Source organism: Onychostoma macrolepis, chromosome 10 (assembly GCF_012432095.1).
Source record: "Onychostoma macrolepis isolate SWU-2019 chromosome 10, ASM1243209v1, whole genome shotgun sequence".
Lineage (NCBI taxonomy): Eukaryota > Metazoa > Chordata > Actinopteri > Cypriniformes > Cyprinidae > Onychostoma > Onychostoma macrolepis.
Genome location: NC_081164.1, coordinates 3,015,807 through 3,031,042, shown reverse-complemented (window position 1 = coordinate 3,031,042; position 15,236 = coordinate 3,015,807). Strand labels below are relative to the sequence as shown.

The 15,236-nt window shown below is 38.0% G+C and overlaps 1 protein-coding gene across 9 annotated transcripts in view; it reads left to right on the top strand.

Moving 5' to 3' along the window:
* The window catches only part of LOC131548507 (A-kinase anchor protein 2), a 100,626-nt gene extending 85,412 nt beyond the window's left edge, over window positions 1-15,214 (top strand). For 6 of the 9 annotated variants that reach the window (XM_058789824.1, XM_058789825.1, XM_058789831.1 and 3 more), the window contains 4 exons: window positions 3,710-5,840; window positions 8,372-8,562; window positions 10,640-10,663; window positions 11,690-15,214. In XM_058789824.1, the coding sequence (XP_058645807.1) occupies window positions 3,710-5,840; window positions 8,372-8,562; window positions 10,640-10,663; window positions 11,690-11,827 (2,484 nt within the window). In that variant the 3' untranslated portion in view covers window positions 11,828-15,214. Of the gene's footprint in view, window positions 1-3,709; window positions 5,841-8,371; window positions 8,563-10,639; window positions 10,664-11,228; window positions 11,321-11,689 lie in introns of all 9 variants that reach the window. The other 3 variants (XM_058789828.1, XM_058789829.1, XM_058789826.1) reach the window with 3 other exon arrangements.
* Window positions 15,215-15,236: the final 22 nt, after the last annotated feature.

Genomic DNA, 15,236 nt, shown 5'->3' with positions numbered 1-15,236 from the left:
TAGCAGCAGTAAGGACAGCAGACAGAATCCTCCTTTGGTTTACAGACAGTGACAATGCAGAATCATCAAGTAAAAGAAAAAATGGTAAAACTTTACAATAAGGTGTCATTTGTTAACATTAGTTAATGTATTAACCAGCATGAACAAACAATGAACAATGCATTTCTTTACGCTATTTATTCATCTTTGTTAATGTTAGTTAATGAATATACAGTTGTTCATTGTTTATTCATGTTAGTTCACAGTGCATTAACTAATGTTAACAAACACAACTTGTGATTTTAATAATGCATTAGTAAATGCTGAAATTAACATTAACTAAGATTAATAAATTCTGTAGAAATATTGTTCACTCTTAGTTCGTTTACTAATGTTGTTAACTAATGAACCTTATTGTAAAGGGTTACCGAAAAAACAGTCCATTTGAATCTGAGTCTTCAGAAGATCTGCCAACAAGTCCCGAACTGAGGACTAGAAGGGCTTAATCTGAGAACAGTGCCAAAACATATGCATATATGTACCCAGATTTGTGCTGGTACACAAGTGACAAAAAGGGTCAGGCTTTCTTTTCATCTTATATAATAAGCAAGGAGTGGCATATGCCTTATAAATGAACTTATAGTAAATCAGTTGATAAGCCAGATTGTTTGAGGTAACAAAACAGTTTCTCCAGACAGTGTGCCAGTCAATCACTGTGTTGAGTTCTCTCTTCCAGAAGCCCATCACCGGAATATTTGAATAGTGTCATGATTCATAAATTAATTGAAGGCATACTAAAATCTATCCAATAAATTACATTTTGCTACTAGAAAATGAAGCCATGTATGTAAGCCATGCAATTCTCATTACCACCAAATTGAAATCAAATATGAAAATTTTATTTATGAGCTGTATGAATTGCTCTGTCAATGATTTGTAAAACCGTTCTTCCATAAAAAGTGGTGGATTGAATTAACCATTTCCAAATAATTTGAGTAAGCTCAATTCAAAGTGATAAACATTCACTCTTTGTCTGTAAATCTGTCCTAGTCTGTTTTTCACAGCCTCAGGGAAGTTCACATGACTTCCTAATGTCATTATTTGGTAAAAGTTTGGGCTGAAAGCTTGTGAACACACCCTGGGGGAAGGGTGGTCTGTGCGACTGAAGAAAGGGGTCTTATTGAACTCACATTAAAGACATCATGTGACGCTGCCTGCTACTCATACACACTACAGTTTGAGATAAGAAGGAAGTTATTAACACTTGTTTGATCTGAATTAATTCTTCTGATTCGCTTTAATAGGCTTGGGCATAAAATCTTTTGCCCCTTTAGAGCAACCCAACCCAATCTTGAGAATATGTACCTGTTTTACAGTTGGTGATTTTGAATGAATTGTACAATTTTTAGAATAAAAATATATAATGATGTAATACATGTTTTGTTCCACCCAGTCTTTAAACAGAAATAGGTTTACTTTATGTGGCAATGAACACACCATCACCTGAAATAGCACTTGGCTTTGAGCTGAAAATTAAGTTCTTTCAAAGCAAATTCCTCTTTTCTAGGAGGTCCAGTAAAAATAGCATCTCTATGCTTCATTCCCACTAGTTTATTATGCTTTTCCATTTATGGCAGGTTATATTACTGCTTTTTTAAACAGGTCTCTGACTAGCCTTTTCAGGAACACCAATTTTCAAACAACAGCAAACAAGTGAAATTGCTCAGGCATGCATGCTCTCCTCTAAAACATAAATGCTGAGCAAAGTATCAGAATTCCTGCAATGGCCTCTGTTTACTAGAGAATATAGCAGTTTGGTTCAGTAAAACTGCACTTTAGACAGGATTAACAAGCAATAACTCTCACATTTTTAGTATCTTGTATTGATACAGTGGTTCTGTATGTTAAAGGTTTGCTAAAAGTTTTCTGGAGTACTGTTTATGTAGGTTTGTGGCACCCTGTGTTGTCCAAACTTGGAACCAAAATCAGCAAAGGAATTTCATGCAGTTGGAACAGCAGACCAGCATACCAAATTTGTAGCCAAACAAGAAAGCATCAAATAAAAACTCATGTAGATAATAACAGTCAACAAAAATTTTAACAAGATTGTCATTCCACAATAATCTCAGCATTATTTCAGTTCATACTAATTGATGAACCTAAACCTGGGACACTGAAAATGACGTCAGATTGTGTAAATACAAAAGGCCCTGTCAGAGTTTTTATTTTAAACGGTCTGTCCCATCTGGCGAATGAGCAGCAATGAAAGCAAAGCTCAGCGTAATAAGTGGTATTTTCCCCTGAGGAGACCTTGCTTTTTGAGAATTTGCTTCATTCTGCAAATGCATCTCAGCCATCTCCCACAGGGTTACCAGACCACTTAAAGATTTCAGTACCAGATCCATGAAATAGAAGAACCCCTACAATTATTGCTCTGTAAATAAAGAGTGTCTACATAGTCTAGACATCTGTGTTTTTCTTTTAGTAAATAACTATAGGGCCTATTACCCACTTACACCCATTAGACATGGACATGGAGGGGCATAATGAAAACTAAAGCATGCAAAACCTTCTCTTTTTCTGTTTCTTTTAGCACTTTCTTCAAATTAGCCTGTGAATAAACTAGGTTTCTCTTGAGTTGAGCATAAACCATTATAGCCTTGCTTATCATATGATGTTCCTGTAACTTAATGCAAGGTCACTGGTTTGATACTTAGGAAATCAGATGTAGCTTGCTTTGGATGAATGCCTTCCAGCAAATAGAAATCCTTCCAGCAAATAGAAGAAATCATAACTGAAAATATATGTACTTTATGTTCTATTGCTGGTAAAGGGGGTTTTCCAAAAAGATAAGCATAAATTCCAATACTAAGTTTGGTCCATGTTTTCCTCTCATTTGAGACTTTTGCAACTCCATTATACCATTGTAGACCTCTGAAGAGAGGGGACCTTAAATTATTAATACTCAGGATCAGATACCACAGGTCAGAGTTCAACCAACCCATTATCTTCCACATCTTATCACAGTCTACCTATATTATGCATGATGGTCACATGTAATATTTCCTTTGGGATGTTGTTTTGTTCTCTGATGTTCATTCAATTGGCAGTGTAGCAACCAATATAATTGGGATCCCCTTAGTTCTGGAAAATTTTGATAAGGTGCACACAATGCATAAACATAATGAAGACATTTCGTCATTACGTAGATAAAGCAAACCAAGTACTTGGTTTGGGGCAGCGGTCCATCCATGCACACATTTGGCCATTGCATCATCTTACACTATTTTAAATTATGCTTTTTTGCATGCAAAGGCAAATTGTACATCATCATGAGCTGTTCTGCAATTTCATTCAAATCAACAGCAAGAGTTCACAAGAACTACATCTCAGAACACCTCAAGCAGACTTAAGTGTGGATTACATGTGCATACACAGCTTCAGAAAACAGTGTTCACGCCATCCAAACCAACCAAACTTTGACGTCAAACAAGCTCAGTTGTGCAGCAAAACTGTTACTGTGTAGTTACTCAATTTTGAAGGTGTGGAATGTCTTAAGGTTAGAAAAAGGTCATGTCTTGCAATTATAGAAATTTTATGATCGATCCTTTGCTGTCACATTGCTGCCAAATATGTTAGTACTCAAGTACTACACTCGAGTGTTTATTGTGAAGAAGAATTGCATAAATGCATTTTTAAACTAATGTGACCGCTGTTTTTATTTCCCCAGAAGTCCCCTGTACTCTCAGAGGATGACAGTGAGCTGAAAAGAGAGAGAAGCCTGAAGACTGTGAGTTTTTTCGATTCTGTGAGTCTGATATCCGGTGGTGGAAGCAGTATGGAGCTTGAAGTTCAGACCGACTCTCATCAAAGTTATGTGAGCAGTGGACAGAACAGAGTGAGACATGGAGGAGAAGGAATGGACAGCGAAGTTGCCAAGGAAATCCTTTACCTGGACGAGGTCCTTGAGGCCAACTGTTGTGATCCCAGGGCAGAAATGACTTCAAATGGGACAAGTTCCCCTGATATTAAGTCAATTAGAGTTCATGGAACAGGACCATCTGTGCGTACTTGTGACACAGCTCCCTTACACAACCATGAAGTTGTTTTAGAAGGGAAAAAACAGACCACTTTTGTTGATGACAACTTCAACACCAAACCCAATGGTCATGCAATGGACTGTACAAGGTCACCTGAGTCACCTAGGACAGCAATCAAGAAAGAGGCACGTTTTGAGCTCCGACCATTTCATGAAGAGAAGAAACCATCGAAACTATTCGACCCCCCAACCGAGAAAGAAGTTCGGGTAAAGAAAGTCAGACCCTCGGAGGAGATTGCTGAGCTAGAGAAGGAAAGGCTGGAACTTATCCGGGGTCAAGCGGTCAAGAAGAACCCTGGAATTGCAGCAAAATGGTGGAACCCACCTCAGGAAAAGACACTGGAAGAGGAGCTGGAGCCAGATCAACTGGAGTCGCTTCGAAGATATGAGGAGAGGAAGCAGATGAGAACAGAAGTCAACCGTATGCCGCAAGCTGCACCCAGACAGACAACTTCCTTTATCCAACCTGAAATAGCAAATAAGGAGGATGTTGTCATGAAAGAGATTGATTTTTCTGCAGCACGAAAGCAATTTCTGCAGATGGATCATAGCAAGCAGCCCACAGCCCCTAAGAGGAATGTGGCACCAGAGCTTTACTCTGCCAAACCTTTCTTCAGGACTCCAGAGGTCACGCATGTAGAGAGGCCATGCGGTTCTGTCACAGTTGCCAATCAAGAAGGGGTCACATTCTATGACGGAAGTGAAGTTACTACAGTCAAAGCTGAAAAGATTTACTGCTGCTCTGGAGAATCTGCCATGCCACTCAAAGAAGGTTTGGCTCAGAATGAGTTGAAAGATGATGAATTTACTTGTGCCCGGGCTGTGATGACCATTGTGAAGGATGAGGACTCTGATTTGTGTCAACGTTCTTTGAACAGCTCCTACCATATTGAAGAAATTGACTCTGGGTTAGATGACCTATCCCTACGGTCTCAGGACACCACTGTTCTTGAGACGCTCTCCAATGACTTCAGTATGGACAACATAAGTGACAGTGGTGCGTCAAATGAGACCATGAGTGCCTATTTGGAAAACTCTCTTGGGGAATACTCTTTTCCCTCAACTCCAATGGCCACTACACCAATCAATGGAAAACATGAAAGTGGAATCAAATCTCCAGGTGAACAGAGTGGGTCTTATCAGGCGGATGGCTTGACGGAAGAAGAGCTGGAATACCATGCAGGTATTCTCGTCCAAAACGCTATCCAGCAAGCTATTGCTCAGCAGAATGACAAGTGGGAGCCTCTTCAGGCCACACAACATTCATCCCCCATCCCTGAGAGACATGTGGGAAGTCTTGAACCACAATCCCATCCTTTAGTGGAGAGATCTGCTGTAACGCCACCTCCCAAAGTGCCATCCCCCCTAGAGGAGAAGAAAACAATTGCTCCTCAGATAACTGTAGTTCAAGCTGCCCAGGTTATCCCAATGAACACTTACAAACCTCCCAGTCCCTCTCCACCACCAAGTGAGAAACCAGAATTCAGCTATTTCAGTAAGTACTCTGAAGCAGCAGAGCTCAGGAGCACCGCAGCTGTCCCTCGTACTCAGGAAACGGAGGTCACCTCAGGACCGTTCAAGCTGCGCTCGCGCAAACAGAGAACCCTGTCCATGATCGAAGAGGAGATTCGGGCGGCCCAAGAGCGCGAGGAAGAGTTGAAGAGACAACGACAGGCACAAACATTGCACCCACCCCGTACACAGAAGCTAAAGTCCGGCACCCAGCCAAACAAGCTGGTCCTTGCTGGGAAGACAGCACCAGGTATGATTATATCCAACCATTGTGTGCAATCATGGCAACAATAATTGAACACTTAGAACAATATGTCTGATATATATGTGTGTGTGTGAAACTTTATTTGATGACTCAAAACTATCAATTTTATCATGATTTTTACATGAAAAAAACATAATTTATAAATAATAGGCAATTTTCTGTCCTGTTTTGACGCCCCCCCCCCTCCCCCCCTTTAGAACGCTTTGTTTGAATAGGTGTGGCGGATCGTAGACTCTGAAGTTAACGCCCACTGCTAATAGTTTTTTATGTTCGACAGCCTACAGCAAAGCAATAGTGACCACATAATAACAGTAATACATTTGGTGTGACATTACTGTCAGATCCAATATAGTCGACAAAGCATCGTCTTTTAGTTTCAGTCTTTCTGAAAATCCTTTGTTGAACTGTGCCTTGTTTGTAAATAAATCCACTGTAAAATGAAGTGAACGAAAGACCAAGTTCTTACTGACGTGGTCTGGCACTTCATTAAAAATCAATTCATCAAATAAAGTTTATTGTTTGGTTTCTCTGTAGACCTGCATTTGTCGCTCTCGTCATTTACCTACTACCTGCACAAATTGGTGGGCGGGGTTAAGCAGGCAGTGATGTAGAATCAGTGGGCGGGGTTAAACAGGCAGTGATGTAGAATCTGTGGACGGGCTAAACAGGCAGTGATGTAGAATCAGTGGGTGGGGCTTAACAGGCAGCGATGTAGAAGCAGGTGCTGATCTTCTTCTGCAGAGGCGGTGTTTAGCCGTTCTATTACATCGTAGAGTCGTACATTCCAAAACCTGTTGTTTTGGCAGATTACCTTCAATATAAACTGTTTTTAAACTAACGAGACAGTTTTGAGTTCTGAAACTTACAGGATGTTTTCTAGTACAATGACCTCTTATATGTCAAAAGATCAAGGGAATTTTGATTTCTCAGTTCATGACCCCTTTAACTTATCCCAATTGATAGCCCTGTTGGACAAGCCATATAAATTGCAAATTAGTACTCATACCGCAGCTGTTCTTTGTACGTTTTTTCATGGATTGCATCAGTAATTATGTACTTCAATCAGTAATCAATGCATCTTCCTCTGATGGTGTATATGCCAGTTTGACTATTAATGCAAACTAGCAGCTAAAACCAAAGGTTCTGATTTCTAGCTCTGAGATTTTATGTTAATTAGCTGGTGATTTTCAGTCATGTAACTGGAATCCTGGAGATTTTCTGTATAGAGCTTCTTTAGTTTAGATTCCTTGCACACTGTGTCCCATGGGTCTGCACCCGCTGTTCAGCCTGAGTCACTTTTGCAAGCTGTGCTTTTTGAAGAGGGTTTTAAGAAAACTGCAGCACAGCGACTGGGGAGGTGGTGTTTTTTAAACTGTATAGACTTGATGAGTGATGACTCCTCTGAATAATAGGATAGATAATACTGTGTGGCTATATGGGTAATATAATCAAAGTTTTCAGTTCTAGTGACCACTAACACTTTCGATTTGTGTTGGTTTGATGTCAAAATTATTGCAACCGGCTGTACTTTAAATGTTTCTGTTTATGTTTGATTGGTAAGAAGCATGTTTAAACTCCATTGTCCCATTGAGGCTTTATTTAGCATGGAGCTAGATGTAATGCTCAGCAGCACAGTGTTTAATGTCATTGTGTGCTGTTCCTGTTGACGATTGTCCATGTCTCATTCTTGATGATGTTCTGTACTGGAGAAGCTTATGTCTGCCCTCTAGTGGTGTCATAGGGAAAGCATGAGTCTTTTCTTTTAGCTGTAATGCTAAATACCATAGTGTTTGTTTGAAGCTATCTTGTGGTATCAGTCTCAATGATTGACATCTCATTAATGACAGGGATCTGTAGAGGACAAATATAGACTTCTTGTAAGGAGGCACTTTCTACAGGAAATTTTCTTCCAAAGCTTTGCATAAAGACTTGAGTTGACAACGTCAGTAAAAAAAAATAAGGGCACTTTCAGTTTCAGAGAATATCATGTGACAAATATGTGGCAAACTATGGCCAGTATGGAAAAAATACATATAATAATATATTATACTGCTCTTTTATTAGGCCTTATTTTTATATAAATAACTTATTTATACATGGTTTGGTTTTTCTGACATAGTTTTCTCTCAGATTCCCTTGATTTAATGGGATGAGGAACTGCATTGTGGGTTTCTACACTGAGTTCTCTGTGCCTCTAGTATCCATACTTGGGTCGTCATCAAGAATGTGTCTTGGACTCCGGGCCCTTTCATGTCCTCTAAACTGATGAGTGATGGAAAAAGTATCTTGCTGAAATATGCTAAAATTCCAAATTAATCCAGACTTTCATTTTCATATCAGTGCTTGGAATGTAATGTAGTGTAACAACAAAAATAGAAACAGAGTTTGAATGGATCTTGTGAAAAATGCCAAGATTATATGCCGGTTGTACAATATAAATAAAGAAATATAAATTATATAGGCTACATTTCTTGAAAATTCATTCATTATTCTGTTCTGTTTTCTTCTGTCTTTAGGTAAGATAGAGAAGGTTCGTCAAGTTCCTCCAGCATCGCCGTGCTCTTCAGATGGAGCTCTGCCCTCGCCGCTGTCTGATCTGGGCAGTGATGATTCTGGAGGACAGCGGCCCAAGAACTTCATGCAGACTTTGATGGAGGACTATGAGACACACAAGGTCAAGCGCCGAGAGAAAGTTGAGGACAGCAGTGTAAGTCTCTTATGGTCAGGTTCAAATGTATATAATAATGGTAATCAGTAATATTACTTATAGTATAATTCATTGTCTGTGGATTCTTCTTGTCTACACTTGCATTCTCTCAGACATCCATTTGCTATTATAATCAAAACATTCACTTTCACTTTAATTGGCTTAAATTAATTCACTTTAATTATATGAAGACATTTGGAATTAGTTATTCCTACCACTAAAATACCATTGACATAACTTACATCAGAAACCATGTTCCTCTATTTCATCTCATGCTAAGAAAGTGAAGAAACGGGACTTTCCAGCTCATTTAGAAACTGAATTCATAAAGACTTGTCCCACGTGAAAAACCACCATCGAACACATACAGAGGAGACACTGTTTCATGTCAACCACAGTCTTTCCCCTTTTGCTTTCTCAGATATCAACTACACATTTCCTCTTAAAAAAAGCTATTATTTGGAGAACAAATTATAAAGTGCCTGTGTTTTGCAACTTTGCTGGACTGACAGGATCACAGTCCATTATTATAATGCAGGCAAAGTAATACGACTTCAGAACCACAGCAGTGGTAATATTATTGGTCTCTGAGGATTTAATTCACTTTCAGTCCTGAATGCAAAATAAATGACAATAACTGCAGCTTTATGTTGCACTATATTGGTTAACCACAGATCTAAATACAGGAAGACATGTCTTCCATCAACAGTGTCTGTGGTAGTGAGGCCCTGAACCTACACAAACAAACACCTCCAATTGTCAATACATTTTAATAAATATAGTCACCTGCTCCTTGAAAAAAAAAAAACCAATAGGGAACTGCCCTAACAAAGTTAAGAACATAGTAATTAAGTTGGCTTGAGAAAGCCAACTTACTGAAATGCTATTTAAACTTCTTATTATTATTCTTCTGAGACTAAAACTATCAACTCTAACTCCTCCTGGAGCTTTAACTCTACAGACTCCAAACTCAGCGCAGATCTTCAGACTGATCTGACCGAGTGTGCTATATATTTTCTAACTGATCAGACTTACAGTTTTCCTAAAAATGAAGATTAAAAATCATAAAAATCCCGTAGATTTACACTGACGGAATGTTCAAATGAGCCAAGACTAAATTCAAACCTAAACTCCCAGAATTCTTTGAGACTCAATCAAGCTTCCCTTCTATGTACTATTATAATCCATTCAAACTCATTCAATCTATCTATCTATCTATCTATCTATCTTCATAGCAACACTCTAGCAACCATCCAAACTAACCTAGCAACTACCCCGAGTACCCTAACAACCGCATAGCAACCACCCTGGGTACCCCAGCAACCACATAGCAACACCATAGTAACTGCTCCAGGTGCCCTAGCAACTGCATTGAAACACCCTAGCCACCACCCCAAGTACCTTAGCAACCACATAGGGACACCCTAGCAACCACCCAAAGTCCCTTAGCAACCACATAGCAACACCCTAGCAACCATACAGAATACCCTAGCAACCTCATAGCAACACCCTAGCGACCGCACAGCAACACCCTAGCAACCACCCCAGGTACCCTAGCAACCATCCCAGTTAGCCTAGAAACCGTCATAGCAACCACTCCAAGTACCCTAGAAACCACCTAGAATACCCTAGCAACCACTCTGAGGTCCTTAGCATCTGTCTGTCTATCTATCTATCTATCTATCTATCTCTGACAGAATGTATTGCCTTCAAAACATTCAAACTTTAAGCTTTTAAAACTATTTTAAACTTCAAACTGTTTCAGACTGAAACTTCTAAACTTCTTAAACTTTTTTAACTTTTTCAAACTTTCTGGTCCGGCTTTCTCAAGCCAACTTAAAGTTTGTCTTGACAAACTTTTTTATCTAGTTTCAAATGCAGTCATTAGCTTTACCCCGAGCACACAGTATTGAGCAAATATGATCTGTATATATAGTAGAACATATATATATATATATATACACAAATGAAAGAAACACAATTATTTGGTGTGAGCTGATCTACTTTCAGAAGCTGTTCTCTACACAATAGCAAGTGTTTACACATTAACAAATTCTTCCTCTTTCCCTCTCGTCAGTATGTCCGCTCAGTTACAACTGAGGTACTTGTACAATGCTTGCTTCAAACTTCATTGTGTCTTCATTTGTGTTATTGCATGCTTGGGGAAAAACCTGTAGCAGTGCCAAATACTTTGATACATGAAAAATGTTCCTGAGAAATCACTGTATTATATGTGGTATCATTGCATCATTCATTACATATACATTATATAGAGCCACATTTTGAAATAGTCAAAGTATTTGCACCTACATGATCTACTGTATATCCTAAGTGTCTCGATCCATTTCCATGAAACCCGTGTCAATGAACTTACAATGTCCAGTCTTCATTTGATCATTTTACCACCTCCATTCAGAGTCCTAATATTTCAACCCAAATATGTTTTTGTGTTTTTATATTTTACATAATGTTGAAGTTATTTAAGACCTTCAGATTGGACATTTAGGTTCACTGAAATAACACACAAAGGCTCCTCTGAGTGTAACACTTTGGCACCTGTTTTACAAAAATATTTCTTTTGAAACAGCATGGCTGTTCTCTTTTCTGCATTATTATTCTGCTTTCATGCTGTGTTTGCACTTAAGCTTGTATTGTGTGTTGTGCAGTTTACATCTAAAGCTGTTTTGGACAATCAGACCCAAACTTGTACTCAGCATGAAACTGTTTGGAACAGGTGTGGTCTAAAATAGACCATCTGGTGTGTATGTTTCATTCAATATCATTACTTTTTTGTTGTGGTCACTATAAATAATGTATAGCCACAGTATAGCATGGTATAGCAAAATAACATATCACCCAGCCCTTCTATAACATACACATTTTTACATACATAAATAAATATTATTATTATTATTATAAATAAATACATATTCAAATTAAGGGTTAAAGGAGTTCTTTCAGGAGCTCAAATCACTGATTTTCTAAGAAAAATCAAGTTTTATATACATAAATTATCATTGTAAGTCAACATCAGTTTATGGTTGCAAGTGAAATCGCTGTAGTGAAAATATCATCGCATAATAAGTAAAAAATAGCCATTAACACATATTTTTATATTTATCTTCAGGTTCTGGAGGCAACGCGTGTTACTCGCAGAAAAAGTAACATGGCCCTCCGGTGGGAGGCGGGAATCTACGCCAACCAGGAAGAGGCTGAGGAAGAAGAAGAAGAAGAGGAGGAGGAGGAGGAGGAGGAGGAAGAGTAAATTAAATTTCCATTGTATAACGAAAAGAAGTAGAACGAGAGAAAAACCAGAGGGAAAATGTGCAACAGGACAAACACAAGTATTTATTGGGAATTCAAACCCCAACAGCAATTCTCACCTCTCTGAAGATTTGTTTCTGGAGACTATGGGGGATAAAAACTTTGCTCGACATTGAAGACTAGAGATACTATACCGCTTCACATTTTCACGACCAAGTTATTGCTTTTTCTTTTGTGCTGATACGTTTTGAGAAAGTGGAATGTGCAACATTTTTTTGAGACTTTTGGCATTTATGTTGCAAGTAAGATTAGTGTGAAGATCACATTGAATTTGGAATTTGAAAAAAAGAATGGAAAGTATGGGATAATACTATGTTATTAGTATGACAACTGATTTCTAGCTAGATTATTGACATTTGGACTGGTGCCATGTATTATATGAATTCAGCCGTGAGCCCATTTAGAAAGCAGAACTACACAAATGTGTCTTGCAGTGTCCGAAAGGGCAAAGTACTTTTATTTGTTTTCCTGTTAATCGCATGTTCTCAATTGCAGGCTGTAGTGATAGGAAGACAAATCATTCTCCGAATTTTGCCATATAGTTCAGAGGGAAGCTTTAATGAGGGGGACAAATGAAAGTAGGGCACAAATGCTCGCACCCTTGAAAGATGTTGTGAGGTTTGTAAGAGCAGACTCTTTACCCGGACCGATATAACAATAAATCCAAGCAGAAGAGGAGGAAGCGGTAATAACCTGCTGAGGTGGCAATGGCTTTGTATAGGCAGAAGCTGCTTTCTCCATTGACAAAAGACAGGAAATGCGTGTGAAATTAAACTTTAATGATGTTGTTGCTGTTTGCAGTCGAAGGCACCTGTGTTTGGATCGAGGTTTAGTGTAATGCAGAACATATAATGGCTGATGTAGATTATTTGGGAATGTTTATGTTGTGTTATGTGTAGCGCAGGAGAGCAAAAATGAAGGAAAGAACATGATATGTTAAGAAAGTATTCACTGAATTTTCCTTTAATCTTAATTTAAAAGGTTGAATATTTTTCGTTGCATACCTTGGCATTTTTGAAGCCATTATAAGCAGAAATTGTTAATGGTATTGCAAACACTTTATTGATACATATGTACACATGAATGTCTGAAATTTTGGAATGGTTTATTCTTTGTTCACATTCTTAAAAAAAACAAAAAAAAAAAACATTTGGCAATATAACAGATGTTAGAGCAAGCATCTATACAGGACACTGACATCAGTGGTGGACGTGCAGCGTAAAAGAGACAACGTGGACAAATACAAGGACAAATCTTCTTCTATATTTAATCTTTGACTTCTAATTTTTGCCTTTGGTCTGAAGCGTTTTTCAAGCCACAAACAAAGACAATCCTACGAGCTTCATTCAACAATGTGGCTTTGTTGTTTTTTGTACCCTCCACATATAATATATATTACACAAAAGTATTTAATGGACTGCTGTCCTTTTATGAGTATACATGAAGTATTTGTAGTCTCTGGATTAGAGTGGAATATATTGCATAGGTTCTTCAAAAATACAGTTATGCATTGTTATAACATCTATAAAGTTAGACCTACAGAACTATAAATGTTTCTGGAGAGGGTGCATTGACTTTATTTAATGGATGGAAACAGATATTTGTTGACTTTCTGAAGTGTTTGTTTGTTTGTACTGATGCTTGATGTGAGATTGTGTAATGACCATCAGTTTTACTCGGAGCAGGATATTGGGTTTTTACTTGGATTCTTTGATATGAGATGATTATTGTTGGTGAGCAAATAATTTGAATTTTATAAGGGGAAAATATTTTTATTTGAGTAGTGAGATATATACAGTGTTCCTATAAATGGAAAATAGTTTTGGGGGGAAAAAATGACTGGTGTTTAGTACTATTACAGCACATTTATTCATATATACTGTGTTGTGTGTATTTGAGGGCCAAGTATGCCATACTATATGCAGTTTTCATTAGTTTGTTTAGGTGCTACAGGTAACATTATTAGCACAGAGTAGTTAAAGTATTGACTGTGATGCTGACGGGTTTTGCATCATGAAATGTGCAGCGTTCAAATGAAACGTAAAGCCAGCTTTAGTTTTCCTAAAGATGGCATGCTTTTGTATTATAACGTATGAGATATGGACAAAAAAAATGGTTGTTTTTACCTCATAAAGTTAAATTATAAAAAAATAAGCCAATGTTCAAATCTGCAATATAATAGGATTCCTATGGCATAGGATGGTGGCCAAATTGCTTTTAATATAGGATACCAGAGGAAAAAGGAACCATTAGAAATTGAGCGGTCTTGCAGTTGTCGATGTGTTAAAGCATTATGGCAAAAGCATGAGCCTTTAAGGATATGTGGGAACAGCAGACGGGAATTGCGAGCACATTAGCGAATTTTCGCTAAATATACGCAAAAATATTCATTGTCTATTGTCAATAGTGTATGAAGCAAAATCAAGCAGCTTTCTGTTGGCTGACTGCGACAAATTCACGTTTCTAAATTGGAAAAATGGAAATCCACCCCGATTCACCCCGTTGACCAACAGAAAGTTGTTGGTTTTAAAGCAGGGTTGCCAAGTCCACGGGTTCTACCTGGGTTGCCAGGGGTTGTTTTTTTAGTCCAGGACACCCTGGGAATTTTGACTGAGCGGACTCCGACGGAAGAGAAATTCGCGAATGGAGTCGTTTTGGGCTAGTGTTGAAAAGAAACTGGGATGGTTTTGTTCTGCAGATCTGGCAACCCAGTTTGAAAGCGACTTTGGACACACTACTGACTACCTTTTTCTCCGTGAAATTTCACCGAAATGTTGCTAATGTGATTGCTAAAGTTTTCAACTACAAACGTACTTTAGACTTGTAGTCAAGAATTTTCCTCGCCAGTGTCCCGTATGCATGACAACTACTGCGTCTGTTGCAATAGATTTTCAGTTTCATTGTCAGTTTCACAGAAAACAGTGTGTGCTTTTCAAAGAAAAAAAAAAATCTTGCCTTTAATGAAATCACAAGAAGTATTGTTTTTTTTTCACAGTTTGAACCAAGTAAACAGTGTTTTTTATCTTTACTTTTGAAGTAACACCAAAAATACATTGCGTGTTTTGCTCTTGTTGTTTAAATGGTTATGACAAATCCATTTGCAAATGCTTCCTTAAAAGGTTTATTGAGTGCTCTAGTTCACTTTGGGAGAAACCAAAGGAATGCTGATATGGGGTGATAATGCAATCATGCTTTCAAAAGCCCTCTTTTGACATGTTAACCACTTATTGTATGTTAATATTCTGCTTATATTGTTTTATAGTAATTGTAAGTCTCACTCTTACACACATATATAATTATTTTCTCATTAAAAAGAAAATGTGTAAAACGTCTCTATTCTTGACTCATCA